The sequence below is a fragment of the Trypanosoma cruzi genome, genomic scaffold (assembly GCF_000209065.1).
Source record: "Trypanosoma cruzi strain CL Brener 1047053517143 genomic scaffold, whole genome shotgun sequence".
NCBI classification, from domain to species: domain Eukaryota; phylum Euglenozoa; class Kinetoplastea; order Trypanosomatida; family Trypanosomatidae; genus Trypanosoma; species Trypanosoma cruzi.
In genome coordinates, this window is record NW_001849481.1 from 15825 (window position 1) to 37677 (window position 21853).

General features: G+C 43.6%; 15 protein-coding genes and 1 pseudogene across 15 annotated transcripts, besides 38 other annotated features; 7 read left to right on the plus strand and 9 right to left on the minus strand.

The window, feature by feature from the left end:
- Window positions 1-3806: part of a sequence feature (heterozygous, Esmeraldo-like haplotype) that runs on past the window's edge.
- Window positions 87-2408, minus strand: Tc00.1047053511577.60 (DNA excision/repair protein SNF2, putative; the record flags this gene model as incomplete). The annotated part of the gene is made up of 1 exon (XM_810330.1): window positions 87-2408. One exon carries the CDS (start codon window positions 2406-2408, stop codon window positions 87-89), a length of 2322 nt encoding a protein of 773 aa, XP_815423.1.
- Window positions 2237-2262: a microsatellite.
- Window positions 2461-2513: a sequence feature (T-rich).
- Tc00.1047053511577.70 (hypothetical protein, conserved) lies at window positions 2545-4149 on the minus strand (the record flags this gene model as incomplete). Its single annotated transcript, XM_810331.1, has 1 exon — window positions 2545-4149. The coding sequence occupies one exon, from the start codon at window positions 4147-4149 to the stop codon at window positions 2545-2547; it is 1605 nt and encodes a 534-aa protein (XP_815424.1).
- Window positions 3807-3839: a sequence feature (areas merged during assembly that could not be assigned to a particular haplotype. This can correspond to areas where the two haplotypes were merged or to regions with more than two copies in the genome that were merged during assembly.).
- Window positions 3840-4308: a sequence feature (haploid, non-Esmeraldo-like haplotype).
- Window positions 4309-6335: a sequence feature (heterozygous, Esmeraldo-like haplotype).
- Window positions 4396-4417: a microsatellite.
- Tc00.1047053511577.80 (hypothetical protein, conserved) lies at window positions 4553-5257 on the minus strand (the record flags this gene model as incomplete). The annotated part of the gene is made up of 1 exon (XM_810332.1): window positions 4553-5257. One exon carries the CDS (start codon window positions 5255-5257, stop codon window positions 4553-4555), a length of 705 nt encoding a protein of 234 aa, XP_815425.1.
- Window positions 5442-5487: a microsatellite.
- Window positions 5525-5577: a sequence feature (A-rich).
- On the minus strand, window positions 5835-6158 carry Tc00.1047053511577.83 (thioredoxin, putative; the record flags this gene model as incomplete). The annotated part of the gene is made up of 1 exon (XM_810343.1): window positions 5835-6158. The coding sequence occupies one exon, from the start codon at window positions 6156-6158 to the stop codon at window positions 5835-5837; it is 324 nt and encodes a 107-aa protein (XP_815436.1).
- Window positions 6336-6367: a microsatellite.
- Window positions 6336-6874: a sequence feature (areas merged during assembly that could not be assigned to a particular haplotype. This can correspond to areas where the two haplotypes were merged or to regions with more than two copies in the genome that were merged during assembly.).
- Window positions 6387-6817: a mobile genetic element.
- Window positions 6831-6879: a sequence feature (A-rich).
- Window positions 6875-13404: a sequence feature (heterozygous, Esmeraldo-like haplotype).
- Tc00.1047053511577.86 (N-acetyltransferase, putative) lies at window positions 6966-8060 on the minus strand (the record flags this gene model as incomplete). The annotated part of the gene is made up of 1 exon (XM_810344.1): window positions 6966-8060. The coding sequence occupies one exon, from the start codon at window positions 8058-8060 to the stop codon at window positions 6966-6968; it is 1095 nt and encodes a 364-aa protein (XP_815437.1).
- Window positions 8126-8145: a microsatellite.
- On the minus strand, window positions 8254-9477 carry Tc00.1047053511577.90 (pseudouridylate synthase-like protein, putative; the record flags this gene model as incomplete). Its single annotated transcript, XM_810333.1, has 1 exon — window positions 8254-9477. One exon carries the CDS (start codon window positions 9475-9477, stop codon window positions 8254-8256), a length of 1224 nt encoding a protein of 407 aa, XP_815426.1.
- Window positions 9630-9657: a microsatellite.
- Tc00.1047053511577.100 (hypothetical protein, conserved) lies at window positions 9685-10191 on the minus strand (the record flags this gene model as incomplete). Its single annotated transcript, XM_810334.1, has 1 exon — window positions 9685-10191. One exon carries the CDS (start codon window positions 10189-10191, stop codon window positions 9685-9687), a length of 507 nt encoding a protein of 168 aa, XP_815427.1.
- Window positions 10261-10309: a microsatellite.
- Window positions 10401-10434: a microsatellite.
- On the minus strand, window positions 10608-10784 carry Tc00.1047053511577.104 (hypothetical protein, conserved; the record flags this gene model as incomplete). The annotated part of the gene is made up of 1 exon (XM_810342.1): window positions 10608-10784. One exon carries the CDS (start codon window positions 10782-10784, stop codon window positions 10608-10610), a length of 177 nt encoding a protein of 58 aa, XP_815435.1.
- Tc00.1047053511577.110 (acidocalcisomal exopolyphosphatase, putative) lies at window positions 11385-12536 on the minus strand (the record flags this gene model as incomplete). The annotated part of the gene is made up of 1 exon (XM_810335.1): window positions 11385-12536. One exon carries the CDS (start codon window positions 12534-12536, stop codon window positions 11385-11387), a length of 1152 nt encoding a protein of 383 aa, XP_815428.1.
- Window positions 12582-12628: a microsatellite.
- Window positions 12821-13250: a mobile genetic element.
- Window positions 13405-14094: a sequence feature (haploid, Esmeraldo-like haplotype).
- Window positions 13465-13493: a sequence feature (AT_rich).
- Window positions 13623-13664: a microsatellite.
- On the plus strand, window positions 13748-14254 carry Tc00.1047053511577.120 (hypothetical protein, conserved; the record flags this gene model as incomplete). The annotated part of the gene is made up of 1 exon (XM_810336.1): window positions 13748-14254. One exon carries the CDS (start codon window positions 13748-13750, stop codon window positions 14252-14254), a length of 507 nt encoding a protein of 168 aa, XP_815429.1.
- Window positions 14095-14300: a sequence feature (haploid, non-Esmeraldo-like haplotype).
- Window positions 14275-14514: a microsatellite.
- Window positions 14301-15154: a sequence feature (heterozygous, non-Esmeraldo-like haplotype).
- Window positions 14741-14771: a sequence feature (AT_rich).
- On the plus strand, window positions 14789-15838 carry Tc00.1047053511577.130 (poly(A) export protein, putative; the record flags this gene model as incomplete). The annotated part of the gene is made up of 1 exon (XM_810337.1): window positions 14789-15838. The coding sequence occupies one exon, from the start codon at window positions 14789-14791 to the stop codon at window positions 15836-15838; it is 1050 nt and encodes a 349-aa protein (XP_815430.1).
- Window positions 15155-15757: a sequence feature (haploid, Esmeraldo-like haplotype).
- Window positions 15758-16075: a sequence feature (haploid, non-Esmeraldo-like haplotype).
- Window positions 15857-15892: a sequence feature (AT_rich).
- Window positions 15990-16033: a microsatellite.
- Tc00.1047053511577.140 (hypothetical protein, conserved) lies at window positions 16048-16737 on the plus strand (the record flags this gene model as incomplete). The annotated part of the gene is made up of 1 exon (XM_810338.1): window positions 16048-16737. The coding sequence occupies one exon, from the start codon at window positions 16048-16050 to the stop codon at window positions 16735-16737; it is 690 nt and encodes a 229-aa protein (XP_815431.1).
- Window positions 16076-21134: a sequence feature (heterozygous, Esmeraldo-like haplotype).
- Window positions 16831-16869: a sequence feature (AT_rich).
- Window positions 16904-16932: a microsatellite.
- Window positions 16977-17270, plus strand: Tc00.1047053511577.144 (hypothetical protein, conserved; the record flags this gene model as incomplete). The annotated part of the gene is made up of 1 exon (XM_810346.1): window positions 16977-17270. One exon carries the CDS (start codon window positions 16977-16979, stop codon window positions 17268-17270), a length of 294 nt encoding a protein of 97 aa, XP_815439.1.
- Tc00.1047053511577.150 (hypothetical protein, conserved) lies at window positions 17401-18282 on the plus strand (the record flags this gene model as incomplete). Its single annotated transcript, XM_810339.1, has 1 exon — window positions 17401-18282. The coding sequence occupies one exon, from the start codon at window positions 17401-17403 to the stop codon at window positions 18280-18282; it is 882 nt and encodes a 293-aa protein (XP_815432.1).
- Window positions 17475-17495: a sequence feature (AT_rich).
- Window positions 18615-20495, plus strand: Tc00.1047053511577.160 (hypothetical protein, conserved; the record flags this gene model as incomplete). The annotated part of the gene is made up of 1 exon (XM_810340.1): window positions 18615-20495. The coding sequence occupies one exon, from the start codon at window positions 18615-18617 to the stop codon at window positions 20493-20495; it is 1881 nt and encodes a 626-aa protein (XP_815433.1).
- Window positions 20665-20684: a microsatellite.
- On the plus strand, window positions 20939-21787 carry Tc00.1047053511577.170 (annotated as a pseudogene).
- Window positions 21135-21842: a sequence feature (haploid, Esmeraldo-like haplotype).
- Window positions 21843-21853: part of a sequence feature (haploid, non-Esmeraldo-like haplotype) that runs on past the window's edge.

Below are 21853 nucleotides of genomic sequence, written 5' to 3' on the forward strand. Positions count from 1 at the left end.
TGTGTGTGTCTCTCTCTTTTCGAATCACTCTGCCGATGGCATGCCGGAGACTAAGGTTTACGGGCGTGAGACAAATGAGTCCAACATCACACCTCACTGTTATCCAGGGGAGACGCTGTCACTGTCGTGGTATCCTCAGAGGTCAGCAACAACTGCACGGTGGTGGATTGGCTCTCTGTTTTCTCTTCTTCCAACTGGAGGAGGATCTCTGACACCTCCTCCTGGCTTAGCAGCTCGTGACGGCATTCATTTGAAGTGGACGGGGACAGACTTGAGGGTCGCCTGCGTTTCGCGCCACAGCGACGCGAGGTGGAGATGGTGAGAGATGTATCGGAGCCCCTCTCCGTCTCTACGACTGCCTCGACGTGAACACAACTGTTGTCGCTTACGTCGCAGACAAACGGCAGCGATGTCAGCGCAGCGCGCTCCTCCGGACACACGGCGTTGGGGTGCAGGGACTCCAACTGCGCCGCCGTCTCACTTTGGTCCAGAGTGCCCACGTCAAACATGCTTCGTAGCTGCAGACGTGTAAAGTAGCGGTAGAACTCTGCGCTGTCACGCCCCGTCTGTTCCCTCACTGAGGTACCTTGTTTTGCCGCCATGACCTTAAAAACCTGGTTGCGGTACACTTTTTCCTCCACAGTGCCGCACGTGATAAGACGGTACACAACAACGTCGCGTGTCTGGCCGATGCGGTGGACGCGGTCAATTGCCTGTGCGTCTGATGATGGGTTCCAGCTTGGGTCCATTATGATGACTGCTGAGGCGGCTTCGACGGTAAGGCCAACGCCACCAACCTGCGTCGTGAGGAGACAGACTAATAGGCGCTCACTCTGGTTGAACCCTTGGACGGTCTTCAGACGCTCCTCTGCCGGCACGTCGCCATCCAGGCGTGCAAAGTCAATCCACCAACACCTTAGCGCAACGGCCAAGAGATCTAACAGACGTTTTGACCGTGAGAAAACAAGGGTCTTGCGCTGCTCTCCAATGCATTTCACAACCAACGCGATAGCCAAAGAAATCTTCGAGCTGTTGAGGGCATCACCGAAATTGCGGTTTGCCTCTGGAATTGCCAGTGGATTCTGCATCGCCTCTCGATATGCCTCATCGCTAAGGCTGAGCCACGGGTGATCACACGTCCGCATCAGCGATGTGAGAAGAACAAGCGGCTGAGACGTGTCTGCACTACGAAGTGTCACGTCCACGCGTTCGGTTTTGAGGAGAGAGAAGTACTGCTGCTCTTGTGTATTGTTCAAACGCAGCCAAATAATAAGGTCCCTCTTTCCGACACGTAACATCTGCAATTGACGCTTGTCGCGACGAAGCATGAAGGGGCGTATGGCAGCCTGGATGAGTGCCAACTGCCTTCCCGCGTCGCCTCGCTCCTTCTCAAGCGCATCGCGCTCATTTCCGCGCAGTAAAACCGCATTAATAGAGCGAAAATCCGCCCGTGTGGTCCCAAGGATGGAGCCGTCAATAAAATGAAAAATACTCCACAGGTCCTCAAAGTTGTTCATTAAAGGGGTCCCGGTAATGGCAATGCGGTGTCGAGCTGAAAGGGCCATTGCACTCTGAAAAACATGCGTGGACGCATCCTTAATCAAGTGTGCCTCGTCCATGATAACATAGTCGACCATTCGCACCCCCATAGCACTACTGTCCTGCCGCAACACACCGTATGTTGTGAGAAACAGACAGGGGGTGCCATGCTTCAGCCTTTGCCAGCGCTGAAGCCGTTTGTTCTTAGCATCATTGTGAATCACTTCCACAACCGGTGGACCCAGGCGTCCCCATTGCTGGAGCGCTAACCCCCATATGGGCAATAAGGTGGGCGGCACGACAATGATGGTACTTGTGACAAGCTGGCTCATGTAAAGCGCGCCAACAAAAGAGGCAATTTGCACCGTTTTACCAAGCCCCATTTCGTCTGCGAGAAGACAACCACGGCCCTTCCGGTGCCTCTCATACAGCCATTGAACACCTTCCCTCTGGTAGTCGAAGAGCTTCAACTCGATCTCTGGAGAAATGGGCAACGTCTCCGGAAGGGGTATGGCGGCAGAAGAGGCTGTTTTCTTGCGGCTGCTGTCGATTCGGATTGTGTTTATCGAATCATTCTCGCGCAGCTTGGCAGAGGGAGTCGGTGTGATGGTAGTGTAATGACTGATAGAAAAGAGCTCTTCCAGTTCCTCGTCGTTCATTGTTTTGCTGTTCCGTCTGAATGTGTGTATGATAGAAAAAGCAAGCAAGCAAGCAAACAAACAAAAGAAAGCATGGCTACATTCAATCCCCACCCCGTCCATTCCCTTCTTTACCAAAGAGACGATAATTTTCATGAAGCAGATCAAAAATGTGGCCCAACACATTAAGGAATATATACACAACGTTACACCTCCCCTGTATGCATGCATACGCACGAGGGATATATTATTGGATATCTAACGCAAGGCGCACTCCTGGCCATTCTTTTTTTTTTTTTTCTTTTTCATTTTTAATTCTCCTTTTCGTTCTTTTCTAATCTTCATTAGGATACATGTATACACACACTCACAAAGACACTTTCTCATCGGTATGGTTGATAGGGAGAAGACCATTATCGCGCACGACACTGTCTCGCAGGCGCAGCACGGAGCTCTGCAGGCGCTGGATGCCGTATAGACCGTTCAACTCCACTGTCGATTCGGTCACCATGAAATTGGAGCCAGGTGAGAGAAATATTCCGTTGCCACCGTTTCGCAGCACACTGGATCGCTCCAACGTCCCTTCTGCACCCTCGTATCCAACAATGCCATCCGTTGTGTTCTCTTCCAGCACAGTCTCCCTTGCATACATGGAGGACTTACTCGCCACCCGAACCCCTGCTTCACAGAGCGTCACTTTACACTGCGTCATAACTGCCTTTGCGCCATGGCGCAAAAATACGCCCGCAAATGTGCAGGAGGAAATTAATGAGAGATGCAGACGGATATCTGTGTGCAGACCCACAGCCTCCACTGCACAGCTTCCCTGGTAGAAGTGACAGCCGTGAAATTCTACATGCGCGCCATCTGCCACGGCAACCAGCGGGCAATTTGGCGCGGATACATCCACATGCATCTTCCCCAATGTGTCGTTTTCCACCAACACCACACCACTGAGCCGCAACCGCGTCTTTCTGCCTGCTGCCCGGATGATAGGCTCCAGATTACTCAGTGGCCTAATAATAACCGGCGCACCAGGGAAGACAGCAACCAGCTCCACATCGCCGCTGTTCAGGAAGCACAGATTTTCATGGTACACGCCCGGTTCCAGAGTGACGGAGTCTGTATCTGCAAGCCCGCCTTTTGTCAGAAGTGCACCAATAACTGCAGCCCTCTTATGCTTGTCCGGCTTCAATTTGTGCACCATACCAATCGAGCGATGCTGGTTCAATTGTTTATCCATTTTTAATGCTGCCGGCGCCACCGCTGCCCGCACTTCATCGTTAGGCCTCACAGAGCTGCATTCTGTCGCTGGCATCTGCGCCCGCAAAAAATGCGAGTTGTTTGTGGGGTTCATATCTTTGAAAGATACATCACGGAGTCTTTCACCATCCATGTCTGTTTGCGTTCCCGTAGACACCGTCTCTACCCTCACCGCATGAACAGCCGCGTCACACCTTCCAGGAGATGTGCTTTCTGTTTGCGTTGCCACACTTTCCCCTGCAGTGCTTTTTAAGGGGACCGCAGCCCCCGCCGTTGTGTTTTGTGTTGCGGTTGCCGTCCTATTCAAAATTGTCCCACTCAAATCCTGAAATCGCTGGGCGCACGTGGTGAAGTGTTGCATGAACCTCATCGCATGGACGAGAAGATCCCCCTCCACGATAGCCCTCCCGTTCAGCTGATCCAATAGCCGGCGCAAATCAACGGACTCCATGTCTCGCAGCAGATCCTGCATCTCAGCGTAAACGGTATTCGACTCTGTTTCAGACATACCCGGTTCAATGTTTACGTTCCTCGCCCTGGATGCCGCCTCAACACCGTCTGTAACATCCGACTCCTCATACTTCACCCGCAACGCAGCAAACATCGTCTCCTCTCTACCAGCAAATGCTTCCAGGAGTGAGTCCACCTCGCATAACTTTGCGGGGTTGTGCTTCTGATAGAATGCAACTAGTCTCTCTCGGAAGCCCATACGACACGCCACGAGAACGCAGAATGCATGTACAGGAAAACCTCTCTCTCTATCAGTGGCATTTAATGGAGGCGCGGGCAGCAATGAGCATTTCCATGCGGCAAAACATAGTGAAAAAGGAAACAGACGAAAAATGTACAGACGAGAGAACAGAAGGGAACGTGCAGGCAACTCACTCCGCAGCGGCACAAAATCACGTCTCGGAAACCCACAGCCCCAAGAAATACACAACGTGGAAAGAAAATAAAACAAACAAACAAACAAACAACAAAAAATCGTCACTGTGGACTTTCTCTTTGGCAGACTTTTTTTAAACCCTTTTTTCTTTTTCTTCTTTTTCACACGCACTCACTGTCTTTCTTCTAATTGCCTTCTCTATGTATCGCATGACATTTACGCTCGCTTAAATGGGCACAAACAGCTGCTTCGCCGCACTGAATTTGCGTTCAGACTCGTCAATCTCTTTGAGTTCACTTTCAATCCTGTTCCGTCTCGCCTTGATCGACTGTGTATCGTATCGGATGGGAATTTTGTGCAGCTCGTATTCCAGCTCTTTACGCCTGCTGGCAAGTTTTGCGAGGGTTTCCTTCCGTTCCTCCTCTGTGACGGGGCGGTGGCCTGGTGGATACTTGGCGATCTCCTTCTGCCGCTCCATTTCGCGCAGCACCGCCACCTTCTCCGCTGCCAGCTCCGCCTTGCGCTGGATAATATACTTCGGCACCACACCGCGAGGAACATTCACTGCGGAGACCGGTGCCTGTTCCTTTTTTGGCTGAACCGGAACGCGAGGGAGAAGCTGCTCCGGCTGCGGCTTGGGTGGCTGCTTTGTGCCGCCCCGGCGCCGCAACGCATCGCTCTCCATGAAGCTGAATTCTTGCGCCCGGCCCTTTTCGCACTCCCGGATAAACACTTTGATCTCCACGTCATCGCCCCCGCCCCTCAGCTGGCCGTATCCGTGCGAAGAAACATGATTGTACCGCGCCTTCTGGCGCTGAATGAGTTCCTGCGCCCGTCTTTCTTCCACCTCGGCCTCCCGCGCCCTCTCGCGATTCAGCTGCTGCTGTTCCCGTATCTGCAGGTAATTCTGCCGAGCTGCATTGCACGACATGCACGCTCCCGGCACAAATATGTGAGTCTCGCAGTTCTCTCTCGCTCTTTCTCTGTGTGTTTGAGTGCCAGGCCTCTCTTAAACACACAAGGGATCTATTGCTCTTGTGCTGCCTCTCCCTTCTCTCCAATTCCTCTCGGGAAGTACACACATCCACACAAATGGAACAGGAACGTCCGTGTTGAAAAAGAAAAACCAAATAAAAAAAAAAAAAAAAAAAAAAAAAAAAAGAGGATGCGTCACTTCCAGTCGCTTCAACGGGAAGGCAAAAAAAAACAAACAAACAAACAAACAAAGAACAAAAAGAAAAAAAAAAAAAAGCAACAAGGCAATCGACAGAGGAAAATGGTCACAACAGAGTCGATTCCCTCTTCCTGTGAAACCGCATTTACCATATTCCTTTTTTTCTCCTCCTTCCCCTGGAAAAGAGAATGAATAACATATTCTCACACCTCTTCCTTGCACCCTTCCAATTGTATGGCCTCAGCGCCACAGCCCACGCAGCTTTTTTCTTCGCAACATATAAGCACACATACACCCACACCACATACACGCCACCCATTCTTCTCTCCGCTCTTTATGTATTGCTAATGATTTCCCGAATTTTTCGCTTCAATGTGTCCAAATTCGCCCCAATGACGTACCCAATCAACTTGCCATTTTTCACAAGCATAAAAGTGGGAAGTTGAAGAACTTTACACTTTGATACAATCTCCGAGTTATTGTCAGCATCTACCTTTGCGAACCGCACTGTCGGAAATTCAAATGTAATCTTCTCCATGGCCCGTTCGATGGTCTTACAAGGGCCACACCACACAGCTGTAAACCATGCAACTGTAAGCAGGTCCTCATTTACAATTTCCCTGAATTGCTCTACGCTGTAGACATCCACCACTGGCATTTCCTCCTTGATCTCCACCGTGTTCTTCCCTCTCCCACCCTCTCCGGCGTGGTCTAGAGGGCCTCAAATAGAAAATCAGAATACGCAAATTGAAAGGAAGCTGCGTGAGTCGTTATCCACTTTCACCGCCCTCCTTCCCTTTTTCGTTCCTTTCCCTTTAAACCCTGAAGTGACCACAAAAAATAGAAAAAAAAAAAAAAAAAAAGAAATAGAATATACATATATATGAATAATCTTCCGGGCAGCTGGCCGGATCCTGAAATAATCTATGGAAACCAAACAAGTTAAGAAAAAAGGTTCGTTAGTTAATTGCTTCAATGTTTTCTTTTCATTCAATATATATAGAATTCTGTGGACCACTAGCATGGTCCTTTGTCCTTACTTAGGATTTAAATATAATTACTTACGAAGTGGCAGACTTTGGGGTCCTCCAGCCACAAGACCCCGCCGCGTGGTGGGAATCAAGGGGCTGGGTGGGTGGCAAAATAAAAACCAAATATTATCTGGCCTCCATCGGTTCCCTGCCCTTACAAAGTCTCGTTCTTCCCAAAAGATTCATACGGTAGAAAGTATCATAAAGAATGCCTTCATTTATCAGGATATACATACATTAATTAAGTTAGCCAGCTCTCCCGCGATCATTCTCTTCACAAGCTCCTAATATATACAATGAAGAAGAAGCAAAAAGAGGGAAAAAAAAAAAAAGAAAAAAAGAGCAAAATGAGGCAAAGATCGGACAAGTTTGTACCATCCGACCATGCATTTTATACTTGCGTCAGGGCTGAAGCGCAGAATTTATCCAACGAGTTAAGGAGACTTCTTTTCCGCACCTTCGCCTTCTTGTTGGTGCGCTGACGGGGATGTTGGTGGAGTTGATGTAGAAAGGAAGTCTTCTAGTGAGTATCCACCCGGAAGATAGCGTTCATTGGGATCAATTTCTCGAATAAGGACGGAGTGGTCGTCCGAGGAGCGACCTCTCTTCCTACTCCCTTTTGAAAGCACCCGGAACGACCAACGCTTGTAGAAGTGGGCGACACTCTTGTTCAACGGAGAAAGTGAAACGGAGTTGCCACCCTGTCTCCTCATCCACTCCATTGCCAAAAAGAGTAAAAACGACCCCAATCCTCGCCCCTGATATTCCTTTGTGCACGCAATAATTGGGATCCATCCCATGCTGTCCATCGACAGAATCGCTACAATACGACCGTCCTTTTCATTAACCACCTCAATACGAAATTCGGCCGCAAAAATATGGTGTATCAAGTCACATCCGCCAAAGTTGTACCCACATGCCTCCAACACACAGAAAATCCACTGCTTCTTGCTTTCTTGCCTGGCATGGCGTAAAGTCAAAGCTCCACTAGTGACGCAAGAAGGCACAGATGGCACAGGGTGCAACACAACCCTCTTTTGCAAGGCTTTATTTTTAAAAACAATGGGACATGAAGTAGCACGAAATCCATGCCGCTTAAACAACTTTGTGCAATCACCCGTGAACATTGCCTCTATAATATCCACACAGTTCACCCGAGAAAAAGCTTCCACATGTTGAAGTAATGAACGTCCCACATTTTTTCCGCGAAAGCGGCTAAGAACGTAAACCCAACTAATAGCAACAACCCGTTGTTGCGCAAGAAAACTTGTATTGACGACCACAAAGCCTATGAACCCACGTTCTGAATATTTGTCCTCTTTCAATGCAATAAAAATAACGGAAGATGATGGATCACTGGCCACCTCCAAGAGACCCGGAATGGAATGTGCGCCACTAGACAGAAGTAGCTCTCGGACCTTACTTCGTTCATTACTATATACACTACGCTCTAATACATGCCTTATCGTTAGTTCTTCTCCCGTGGCTAAATGATATAGATGAGGTGGGACGCTAACAAAGGAACTCATGTATTTGCTTCCAAAGATGCATTGATTTTTTTAGGTTTTAAAGGTTGGTGACCCTTAGCAAATGCAAAAAAAAAAAAAAAAAAAAGGATATTAATAGTATACACCAATGTTAGCGAAACGAATAACAAATACGTGCGGAAATGAGTGAAACAACAACAACAACAAACAAGCAAACAAAAAAATTACGTTAAACTCAGCCTGGTATAAGCGGATCATCTACATCGCATGGCCACCCAAGTTTCTTAAACGTCTTTTCCATATGAATTGGGAGAGGAGCTGTAACACAGACAAATTCCCCCGTACTATTCTTGTATGGCAGCTGAATCTTTCGGTGATGCAAGTGCAACGGCAGTCCTTTATCCTCTGGATCCCAAAAGAGGGACATTGATGATGGGAACGCTGACTCTCCTCCGTACTTAGCGTCACCCAATAAAGGAGAACGTAATGCATGAGCCGCCATGATGCGTTCCTGATGACGACGTGTTGTTAGTGGGTAAAAGGAAATGAAGCTTCCAAACTCCAATGCACTTGCATTAACAACAAATTCCGCAATACCTACTTTGGAAGTTTTGGTTGGAGAAGGACGCGCAACGATGATATCACCCTTGGTTCCCCTCGTCATTTCAAAGTGCATGCGTATCCTTCCAAAGTTCACACTGGGCTTACCCACGCAAAATCCCCAATATACACTGTTTGGTACCACACGTTTCACAAACATACGGGCTAACATACGATGTGCGTTTTTGCTTCTTGCTAAAACAACACAACCACTGGTTTCCTTATCAAGGTTATGGCAAACAATAGGTTTCGTTGAATTTGTGTACTTCCAAGCAGAAAGCATAGCGGCTATATTCATTTCCTGTGGGTCACTCGTTGGCATCATGGGGACACCATGGGGTTTGTTTATGACAATGACATGTTCATTTTTGAAAAGCACCATATTATGTGCCATTTCCCTTACCTGCGAAGACAACTTAAAATGTGTTGGCTTTTTACTCTCCTGGAGAACACCAGTGGGAGGAGCAAGCTGCCTTTCGTAAAAAACCGGAGTTGGAACGACAAGTAGTTCATCAAACTCAAGCCTATCCGTTATTCGCGTGAATCTTTTCTTTCCATTTTTCCTGTATCGGTAGATATGACCTTGCTGAACCAAAGTTTTCATAGTTTCATAACTCCATTCAGGATGGTGCTGAGTAAGAAAAGTGTCGACACGCTGACCAAACCAATCTTGAGTTATCACATGATACTGTACCTCATCTGATTTTTCCGCCAGAGCCTGACGTGCTCTAAGGGAGAGAGGGCGGTATTGTCTTTGGGTATCTTCTGTTTTTTTGGGAGCATCCTTAGACCCCAAATCGGGTAGGTGTTGAATGGCGGCCGGCCTCCAAGCAAGACGTCGAACAATGACACGTAACATGTAGAGACCTATTATGCCGCAACATGAAGCAATACAACAGATGATATATATATAAAGAATATGAAAAGAAATAAGGCAGATGGTTATGAAATTCAAATAATTGTGCGCAGGACAGATTCATAAATTCCTTTGGAAGAAATTAATGTTAATAAACACACACACACACACACACACACACACGAAAGACAACAACCCAAAATCAACTTTTCACTCATCATCTAGATTTTCCCCTTCCCCTGTAAAAGGCTTTGCGCCCACTTCTGACATCATATCAGCGTACTTTGGAGCATAGTCTGACTTCCAGGTTCTAATCGAATCAGGAACACGAGACTTCAGTGCTTCCATCTTCTGACCTGTGCGGTGTTCATGAAGTTTGAGAAGCTCACCATGCAGATACAGCAAACGATATTTCTGATAATTATCTTCACAGTTAATTTCATGAGCGCAATCGTTTAGTGCATCACGGTGAGGAAGGCACTCCCTTATATTGTAGGGTTGAACCGAATTCACACAGCCTTCATACTTCTTGACAAATTCCCAGCACTTTCTTGTGGTTTCCTCTTTCATCCGCTGTAATATTCCGTCATGAATACGTTGTTGAAGATGCCTCTGAATGTGAGGCGGTGTACGCGCAAGCATGGCCTCCAACTCTTCATTCAACTCCTTATCTCTTTCATCATAACCCACAGAACTGGACTTGTCATAGTATGACATCTTCTGTTGTTTCCGTTTGCGTCCTTTTGCCGCAATAACGTCCACTCCTACCCACCCACCCACCCACACAAATAAAACAAAAACAAAAAAAAAAAAAAAAAAAACAAACAGCAAAAAAGCAGAAAATCATTTAAAGTGAAGAATGAAAGAAAGTGTCAATTTAATACTAAAAGTACTTGCATATTCATTTCGCTTACAGGTTACAAATGAAATAAAATAAAAAAAAAAGAAAAAAAAAAAAAACAACTAAATATTGCCAACAGTCACTCCCCAGTTTATTTGAAGGATAATTGATAATTACTATTCCTGTACCCTAAATAAATACACAATTAGTGCTCCTGGTATATATATATTTCTTTCTCCTTTTCGATATACATGACAGAATAGAATCTTACAACATGAGGCGCATGATTACATCAGGAATCACCTTGCCGTTTCAACTCCGCCTCTGCCTGCTTCTTGCGCACGCGCTCCGCATCAGCTTCCTTTCGCTGAGCAACGGACATTCCATCTGAGCGCCGTCCTTTTTGCTTTTCCTGTTGTTTTTTCATATTTTTTTCACGGGCAAGATCTCGTTGGTTCCCGCGTGTCATTTTTTTTTTTTTTTTTTTGCAATACGTTCTAATCTATTTGCTGTTGCAATTGGACCCTACAGAACATCTGGAGTTTAAAAATGAAACAACAACAACAAAAAAAAAAGCTTCTAGTTCCATTCTTCGTCTTTCTACAAAAACAGGGTCTGTGGCTCCAAAAAGCTTTTTTGGAGGTAAAGGTGGTAAAGGAGGATAGGGATTCAGCTCTAGCATTCTTTTAAAAACCAAATAAATCTCACTAAATCTACGGTAGGTAATACTCAGAATTTTATCTGTATCCGTGACACTCCTAATGCATATTTTGTACTCCATATGGCCATCCTGCCATCTCGGACCACAAACCACGATGTCCATGCTTTCGGGTGAAAAAATTTTCTCAATACGTCACCCTTTACTATATGCAAGGAGCAAAACAACTGGTTAAACAGACTCACATGAAAAACATGGCACCAACAGCAACAGAACAGATAAAACGGCAAAATAAATATAGGATCGTAGCGTATATCAACCAACAAATTTTCATTAAGAGCTCAACATATGAGTCTTATTAAAGCCTTTACGTCTTCCCTTTTTAAAATGTACCTTCTTTTAAGAAATGTTTTACAGTTTTGGCCAAGAGGCAAAAAACTTCATCAGTGATGGTGCGAGCCGCTTCCGCGAAACGGAAGGATCACTCAATTCATAACACATTAGTCTCCATCCCTTCAGTTCTGCTCTGTCTATAATGGTGAAACAAATACCCTCAGGTGAACTCTCTGCAAATTCTTTGAGCGCCTCAAGAAGGATCCCCCTTGCAATAAAAGCCAGCTGTCGGCAATAATTTTTATATCCCCTTTCTCCAGCAAAAGCCAGGAGGAAAGCATCCAGCTTTTTTGGCAGCAAAAAATCGAGACAGTTAGAAGCAAGATGCATCATTCCACTTGTGCCAAGAAACTCATCAAATCGACAAGCAATGCTACTGATTCCTATTTGCAAGTGTTTGTCTTCGTTTTTCCCAAATGAAAATTCAAAGTCCTTGTAGTCTCTGCGGAAATGTTGGGGGAAGGTAAGAGCAAGTATATCATTTTTCCATTTTGACAGCTCCAAAAAAATCTTTTTCGGATCAATTGAATCAGAAGCTTGTTTTATAAGCCACTGGGATAACATTATATCCTTTTCTGTAACTTTCTTTTGAGATGGATCAAAGTTTACGGTGTCAAGTACAATGGGCGCTAAGAGAAGCTCCGGACATGGAACCGTCAATTCCGCTTCTTGAAACAATTCCGCGACAAGAGTACAAGCTGAACCTGTTGATTCTATTCTTCGAAATTGAATAGAAGAATCCAAATATAGTTTCTCATCAAAATGATGATCTATAACACCGACGACACGTTCACAGAGGAATCTTTGTTCAGGAATAAGCTTGTTATGATCATACAAAACGACATTGGGTTGGGATGATTTTAGATCCAAAAAACCTGAAATACCTGGCTTTCCTTTAACTGAAAGCAAGTAATCCGTTGCTATACCATGCTTTGAAAATAATTTTATGACGTCATTGCGCAACGGAAGATCCTCCTTTTCAAAGTTTAGTGCGGGAATATAACTTCCACCTCCCAAATCGGCATGTTTTTCCAGGTATAGAGACAAATAAATTGAGCCAATGATGCTATCCAAATCGCCCCCGTCGTTGCCAAGGACAAGGGTAAACGGCATTCGGGCAGCAAGAATCCCAGCGCCGCCCCTCAAAAAGTCATTTATCACGGCAGCCATCCCTTCCTCTGTGACGCCTTTCCCTCTCCAGAAAACGAATCTGCCAAAAAAAAAACAAAAACAAAAAAAAAATAAATAAAAAAAATAAAAAACGAGGATCGTAAACAAAAGCACGACAGTTCCGCGCGGGTTGCTGGGCCAGCGGGGCGCCGGAAGAAGGCGAGAAAACCTGGGTTTTTGGGGTTGGGCGGTTTTGGCGTTGGCGGCGCGATTTTTGTTCTTTCGGGCTTTTTGGCGTGAGGCGGTGTTTTGGTTTTGTTGCCGACGACGGTGGCTTTGTAAATAGGAGCTTGTGAAGAGAATGATCGCGGGAGAGCTGGCTAACTTAATTTATGTATGTATATCCTGATAAATGAAGGCATTCTTTATGATACTTTCTACCGTATGAATCTTTTGGGAAGAACGCGACTTTGTAAGGGCAGGGAACCGATGGAGGCCAGATAATATTTGTTTTTATTTTGCCACCCACCCAGCCCCTTTTGATTCCCACCACGCGGCGGGGTCTTGTGGCTGGAGGACCCCAAAGTCTGGCACTTCGCAAGTAATTATATTCAGATTCTAACCGAGGACAAAGGACCATGCTAGTGGTCCACAGAATTCTATATATTGAATGAAAAGAAAACATTGAAGCAATTAACTAACGAACCTTTTTTCCTAACTTGTTTGGTTTCCATAGGCTGTTTCAGGATCCGGCCAGCGGCCCAGAATATTATTCTATATACGTATATTGTTTCCCCCCCCCCCCCCCGTATATACTTTAGAAGGAAACATTGGACTGTATTTCTTTGGTATTGGGAAATGCTTTTTTGTTAAATTTTTTAAGGAATAGATTTAGGTCCGCTTCTTTGCTAAAATAGTTTTTTTCCCTTTCTTATTGTATCTTAAATATGGGCAATTACATCGCTGTTACTGTGGGTGAGGATTCTGGATTTTTATTTTTATTTTTTAGAAAATAAAGAGAGAATAATAAGTTATTTCTTTTTTTTTTAGTGTGAAATGAGGTGAATATCTATTGTAAATTGAGGCGATGGGGTATTGGCCAAAAATTATTTAGCATATGTGCTTTCTTGATAAAAAATTTGAAAATTTTTTTGTTTTACTGTTTTTTTTTTTTTTTTTTTTTTTTTTGGATATAAGTGCTCTCTACATGTTTGTTGTATCCTTTTATTCCTTTTTTTGTTAATACCTACCACATAAGAAAATAGGATAAAATGTCCACGAGCAAGGAAAGCACAGTGGAGTTCTTGACTCAAGCTTGCTGTGGTACCATCATGGCTCTTTTTCGTATGGGAATTGTAGATCCTGATTCATACAAAGATCAACTCGTTGTGTTGATGTCTCGCTACCTTAACAACTGCTGGAATGCGCTTCTTCGAGGTGATGATCCTGTTGTAATTAGTACATACGCCGCCATTAACCATGACCGTCCTAACTGCGTGTTCAAAAAATTTTTTGATTTGGGAACGCATGCATTTCCGGAGCGGTGCCCTGAAGAGCTCCTGAAATATTCACCTGATGACCCACAACATCTTGAGGACGCACGAATAGAAGTTTCAGAGCTGTTGAAAGCTTTTTTTTCAGAAAATATACCTGATGATTTTTGGAATCATGAATGTGACGGCTTGTCACTGGAGGAGGAGCGGAGCATTTGGGCACAAAACGGCTGCGCTACAGAAGAATTTTTTGTTCTTTCTGGGACACGTTCTTTATTGAGCTAGTTTTCCTATCAAAAGTAAGATATTATTGCTATATTATTATTACCATATTATCATTATTATTATTTCTATTATTATATTATTACTATTATTATTATTATTATATTATTATTATTATTATATTATTATTATTATTATTATTATTATTATTATTAATATTATTATTATTATTACTATTATTATTATTATTATTATTATTATTATTATTATTATTATTATTATTATTATTATTATTATTATTATTATTATTAATTATTATTATTGCATTCATCGTTACTAGGAGGGAGTGAGGCAAGAAAAGGATTGTCACAGTCGAGAAGAAATATATTGACTAATGTTTTTTGTCGTGGTCCTTATGTTTTATTATTGTTATTTATATATGCACATATATATTTTTATGTGCAATTTTTTGAGCAGTTTATATTTTTTGGATTTATACGTTTAAGAATGAGACATAATTTCTATTTAATTTTCGCTATTTAATTGCCCTTAAAAAAAAAAAAAAAATGATTTAATTTAAGTGAGGGAAATAATAGTATGAACACATTTAATTATATTCGTTCGCCTACTGGTGTACATGAAGTAGATGGACCTCCAAATGACTGCGTCAGTACCGTACGCTTTTCGCCTTCTGGATGTCCTTATCTGCTACTTGGCGCGGCATCGTGGGACAAAACCTGTCGTGTATGGCAGGTGATTCATCAGCCAAATGCAATAAATATTCGATCCCAGCCAATGACGTTTGCTGTGAGCGATGCACCAATTTTGGATATGTCATTTTCAGCTGATGGTCGGGTTTTTTGGGGTGGATGTAGTAAGACGGCAACAATGTGGAATCTAACAACCAACCAGAAAATAATTGTTGGATCTCACGATCTTCCTGTAAGTTGTATAGCTCATGTCAGCTCTAATACTGGCACGGAAATGTTGGTTACTGGTAGTTGGGATGGAAGGTTGCGTTTTTGGGATTTGAGACAACCAATGCCTATAAAGGAGGAAATTCTGGGTGAGCCTGTGTTTGGTTTGGATGCGCAAAGAAGTTTTCCTATGGCTGCTTGTGTGACAGGTCGAAAAGTTCATATATTTAATCTTCAAACAATGATGAAGACAAATGAGCTTAAACCACCACCTTTGTTAAAGTTTAATTTGGGATGTGTTGCATGTTCTCCCCAAAAAGACGGTGTTGTAGTTGGAAGTTCGGAGGGAAGGCTTTCATTTATACCTCTTCAAGCCGAGGTAGGTTGTACGTTCAAGGCCCATGTCTTGGTGGAGGATAATGTCCTATACATGCATCAGACAAATTTTTGCGTCATCAGTCCCCGAGTCCCCCATATGATTTCGGGTGGTGGCGATGGCCGAATTGGTTGTTGGGACTACAAAAAACGATCTATTGTAGGATATGGGGAATCCGAAACAAGATTAGAAAACCGGAATAAGTCGATTTCTGCCGGAGACATTAGTGCTGATGGTAGTTTGCTTGCCTTTGCTAGGAGTTACGATTGGGCAATGGGTAAAACTGGTTGTATTCCCAACGAGCCACACAGTATTCATATCCGTTCTGCAGAATGGAAATCGGCTTTATCATGATAGAAAATATAGATGGACTTATTAAAAATAAAATTATATTTTTATTTATATAATCTTTGGTGATATGATTTTAGTTTCCTTATTCCTTTAATTTATCATGTTAAATGTATTATTTTCCCCGTTAATTTATCGCGCATTTTACTTATATATGTTTTTTTCTCTCTCTTTTTTTTTTTTTTTTTTTTTTTTTTTTTTAGAATCTACACAAAATGAATGATATTACAATTGATCTGGCCAATAAACAAATTAAGAAGAAGTACGTTTATGGTTATGATTTATACAGTGATTCTGTACGCAAGTACTATCCTGTAAATGATATCAGGACGGCAAAAAACGCTATACTGAATAATATACACGACTATTTGGATCATTTGGGCGAATTTGAGACGAATTATAACTATAAGAAGGAGAGGATAACATTATATTTATCTATTGTCGTGACTGTTTTGATTGACTCCGTTTTACTTATTGGAAAGGATTTTCTTAAGCCCTATCCTCGGACAACATACATGCTAATGGGTATTGCGGGCCTTTTTTGTTTGATTGCTTGCCTTCTCGAATCTTCACAAGCTTCAGATCGCGTAGTGTTCACGGCTGCAGGATCTTCTTTCCGTGGTAATGACACGCGCAGGAGGGATTATCTTCGTGCTTTGAGAGGGCGTAAAATTTGTGTTCGGGTTAATGAGGTTCCAAACTCGACAAGGGTAACTATTGAGGCTCAACTGGTGGGGCCTTCTCGTCCGTTTGCCGCTTCATCCGTTTACTATTCGGTTTTTAAAGAGGTTTCATACGGTAGGTATTTTAGCAAGGATGGCTTTTTTTATCCACCACCTATGGTGGAGGACGTTGACATGCTTCTTAGGTCACTAAATTCTAGCTTGCCGAAGAAAAGACAATGATCGTTATTTTCTTTGTCAGGATAAATGAACTGATGTAGAGAAGAATTTGTTGAGGAAAAATTTTTATTTTCTCGCCTCTAACCTAAAACCGAGATTAAAAATAAATAAATAAATATTGATAATAATAAAAATGAACGAGTCGTCCTTTCATCTTAATTACTTTTTCTATTTATTTATTTATTTACTTTTTTGTTTGAACTAGATCAAAAGGAAAGGTACTTATAAGTATATATTATTCAATGGTTTCCGTAAGCACTGTCCGTTACATTGGATACGTCGGTGCTGCAGCAAATTGGCTGATACCCATTGCTGGCATAATGAATTTTCCCACAAGGAAGCCCAGTGACATTGATCCCATGATGACGAGCATTCTTTTTGGGTACAGTGCCATTTTCCTTAGATGGGCTATCGCTATTTCACCAGCAAATTACCCCTTATTTTTGTGTCATGCCACGAATAGTACGGTGCAGGTTGCAACTCTTTTGCGCTATTTTACAGCTGGAAGAGAGATTTCTTTTCCCCAGACGCGGTAATTATTGCACACAATCAGACTTTTTTAGAGGGTTAGGGGGAAAAAAAAAGGACATATCGTTTCCTTTTTTTTTGTGTTAACTGCCATTTGGGCTTACTTTTACTGTTTCTGTTTTTGAGTGCCACCAGTAAATGAACGTGCATGGAAAAAAATGGTTTATTTCTGTTGTAGAGTTTTGGGGATTAATGAGCAATTATCTTTTATGTTTTTATTTTTATTTTATTTTCAGTACGCAAAGGTTTTTCTTTGCAAATAATATGGATGGTACTCAGCAATTACGAGCCCGACGTCGCTATCGGGCTTTGCTTCGACAGGCAGAGTCTTTGCAGAAACTTGGCCAAATTGACGAGACACTCAGTGTTGAACTTCAGAAACTTGAGCAAGAGTATCCAGATTTGAAAAAAGCATTAGGATCGGTTGAAGGTGGAATACGATTAAATACGGATTGTGCAATAAACAAAGACAAGACGGAGAAAAAGTTTTTTTCCGAGAAAACTGCAACTATTACAGCTTCTACCTGCCCAACAGAGGAAAAAAAGCAGGACCTTGATTCTCATTTAGCATCGCCAGCGGGGCATTTTACCGATGAGTTGAAACACACGGATTTTTCGAATGATCGAGAGAAACGGAAGCCCACTGCACGCTTTAGTGGAGGTGTCGCTTTTTTTTCCTGCGCAGTAAACATCTGGACCGAATCTCATTTACCCAGTTTCTTTAGCATATTTTCCTATATTACGATTACCTTATTGACCATTCTCGTCGCTTTTCTTCATCGCTATTTTGTGGATCCGTGCTCACTGGTGGGGAAATCCATCTCACCTCTGTTGCTTACTTACCTTGTTCATTTTCAGGGTCTTGCTCTCATTCATTTGAAGAGGCCAGAAAGAATATCGAGGGCAATGCTTTTGGTTTACCTGGTTTTTGATGTGTTGCCATCGATGTTGTTTGTATTTTTTGTATACATGCTGACAACAATTACACTGGAACTGTTTGAGCAAAGTTTTTCCTACTAGATGGGAAAGACGATTGGGAGGGTGACCGTCGAATGTGAGGGCGGCCGGAAGAGTAAAATTTCAAATACCATTAAATAGAAGGGCCAAAGATGGCATTTTTTTTTTTTGATTGATTGAGTGTGTGTTAAATTTGTATGTGTGATGGATTACCAATGGTTCTGCACTTGTGACGCCATTTAGATCGCCAACAGAAGCTTTTAGCCGTTCCTGGCCAATATATATTTATATTTCGTTTTTATACTTATTTTTCAATGAGGCAGTGAAAAGAAGAGAAACAAGGCAACAGCAAGAATAACAGAGGGGTGCCTCGCTATTAGTGCGACCAAAGATATATGGCGTCCGTGGAGGCGCTACTGCGTCTCCCCACCGATGAGGTTCAATTATGTCCTCCTGTCCTTACCGACGGGGATCTCTCTGTTGTTTTTCGTGAGATGGAGACAATCATGCGGAAGTGCCTCTACGCCGTGCGGCACGCTTTGGTGGTCCCCTTTTCTGTCTTTCTTCATCTATTGTTGCAGCCAGCTATTTTGGAGTGTCAGGATGTCTCGAGAGCTCTTTTGGCGCCCATTGAAGAAGGGCGTTGCATCGACCTTTTGGCAGGCATCTGCGACACACTTTTAAGGCCCGAACAACACGAATTCCGCGGCAAGCTTAACATTGAGGGTTTTTTTGAGCTGATCCAACAGCTCTGCGCCTTTTCGACTCTGAAGGATCCGCTTGGCGTGGTACTGATGCCATGTTTCTTGACATTTCTTCACGTTGCTGTGGAAAAGGAAGATGACTACCGTCAAGGTCGTGGCTGCGCAAGCGTGCTCATCACGCTCATCCGCGGGTCAAAGGCCAACAAGAATCGGATGAGTGTTCAGTGTGGTCTCATTGGGGAAGTCTTGACAAAGTCGAACGATATTTTTTTTCAAATGCAGTGTGTTGAAATGTTGTTTCGTCTCTATACACACAATCGTACGGTTTTGTCAACCTCAACATTACCTGAGTTTTTCAAGAAGTGTGTGCCGGAGCTTCCCAATGATGAAAATCTGTTAACAAGCATCCAGACCCTGCTTGACGCCTATAATATGGAATACGCTAGTTTTAAACGGCTCCAGTTTACGGCACTCCTTATTGAGGCAGGTAATGAAGAGGTGTGCGGTCACACAAGCATTTATTTTTTCCCATTGATTCTCGTCATCATGATTCCAGGGTGCTCTGGGGATAACATCACCATTCCGTACGAACACATTCGTTCTGTAAAGCTTTCAAAAGAGCGGAAGCTTGGCCTTCGACTGCATGTCATCCCCGTAAGACTCTCTCATCTCATGAGCCATGATGGTGGCAAAGATACGCTTATGATTTCATTGACGCAGTCGACGTTCAGCGCTATTCGATCATCTGGGGTTCACGAATGGATTGCCGATAGAAAGCGTCGTGTTCCTATAAGCCTTATTCGGCAACAAATAGAGGCATCATCATTAGTAACCACAGCAGCAGCTGCTGCGAGGAGTTTTAATTCCCGAAATGCCACTATAAATGATACAGGTTTCATTCCGGATGAGAATGGCCATTCTATTTCTGTACCTACCGCGTCTTACGCCTCTGAGAAAGTTTTTTCTAATCGTGGTGTGAAGATGCAGCGACAACAAACGCACTCCGAACCGTCTTCACCAAATGGAAAACAACCAGCCACTGAAAAGAAGGAGGTGGAGGTAGCAAAAGAGGTGGAGGAGTACGCGCTTCGTCAGCTACACGAAGCAGCTTCATACAAGGTTGCGCGAATGCGACAGGATTGTCAGGGGGAGCTTCAATGCGCTGTGGACTTTATGCAAGAAGAGGTGGAGAAAATGCGTCGACTTAATGCGCGCGAGCGTGATGAGTTTGAGGCCTCTGTGAGAGAAGATTTAACAGCCGTACGGCAAGCCGAAGCCCAATTAAAGTCGCGTGCTGCTGAATGTGTGCAGTCGCTTAACCAGGAGCTGACCGAGATTCAGGCACTGAGCGAGTTGCTGAAAGGTGAGGTGGGCAGATTTCGAGAAAAGCTATTGGTCGCCCTTCAACGCTCCGAATCTGTGGAGGAAGAGTCACTTGTTCGACTCAAATCGATGGTCGATGAAGACATGAGATCGATGGAGGAGAATTTGTTGCAATTGATATCCTCAACAAATCCACTTTCCTTTTTGGCAAAATATCTCTCGCGAAAGCTAGAGAGTGATGACGCATAGAGGACTTAGAACAGGATTAAGTGGCGGGTGCGGGTGCTGGGATCCGTATAGAAATGTGCATAGAAGGTCTGTGAGAGAGAAAAAAAAAAAGGTGAAAGGGCGATAATACTACATTTGCATTGCAATGGATATAGATGGCAATATTCAGAGTACATCTTCACAATTGTCGTTTTTTTTTTTTTTTTTTTTGCGAAAAAACGAAACAAAACAACAACAACAAACTGTTGATTTCTCTTTAGAGACACATTCCTGTTCTCTTGTTCTTTCTCTTTCTTATCCTTTTACTCTTTGTCTCTTTCTGTGGTTTGTGAAGCAATATTTCTGACTTTTTCATTTATTTATTTATTTTTCCTTGACACCGTCACAGAAGAAGGAGAGGTGCGGGGGAAAGAGGAAAAAAAAAAAGATAAAAAGGAAGCTAAAACGGGGGTTTCCCGCAACCGATGTTGAACGTTCGAGGAGAACTGTCCCGATTGGAGCGTCTCAATGCAACGTGGTGGGAACGGTGAGGCCATCGCCTTTTCCTCCTCAGTTGTAGGGGGGGATGGGGGCTTTAGAGGCCCTGCGCAGTAGCCACATAGGTGATTACGAAAAGGCTCAGTATCGCCTTGCCTATCTTATGAAGTGGGTGAGGGGAACTTTGTCCCTCTTGTAGGAAAGGTGAAGTTTTTTGAGTATCACACGCCGAGCAGGGGTGTCCAATTCCATTCGGCAAAAGATAAGTAATATGAAGAGGGAGGCCATGATTCTTCAGCGTTTGGCAGTGAAAGATGGCAGGTTAGATGAATACCTTGCATTGATGATGTACGTTCATAAAATTGAAGGGCTTCAGCGTGAACACTGTGGCGGGAAACCAGATGATGATGTGCCGAGAGGAGGTATGAATGAGAAGGCTGTAGCCGGAGCTACGCCGTTTACTGACTCTGCGGCGATACAAGAGCTTGCTGCGCCTCTTCTGTCACCAAATGAAGACGAGGAATTTGCTCTTTTCCTTGAGCAAATTAAACTGCGGGATACCGAGACGAATCAGGCATTTGACAGGATAGGAAAACGTCTATAAAGTTTGGAATAGAACGCATTTTTGCTGGTCTCGGAGGTTTCAACGCAGATGGGGTCTCTTGACGAGACGGAGGCATAGACCGACAAGGTGCATGGAAAACTGACATCCATGAATATTCGTCTCTGCCGATCACCCCCCCCCCCCAAAAAAAAAAAAAGACCAGGGTATGATGGCTGTTTATATTTTTTGTGGTATTTTACTCTTGGGTGTTGTGGGGCTTATTTGCCTTACTGCCTGTCGTGTCTGTGCCTATTGGTTTTTATTCTTCTTTTTGGTTGTTGGTTAGTGTTCGGCTTTA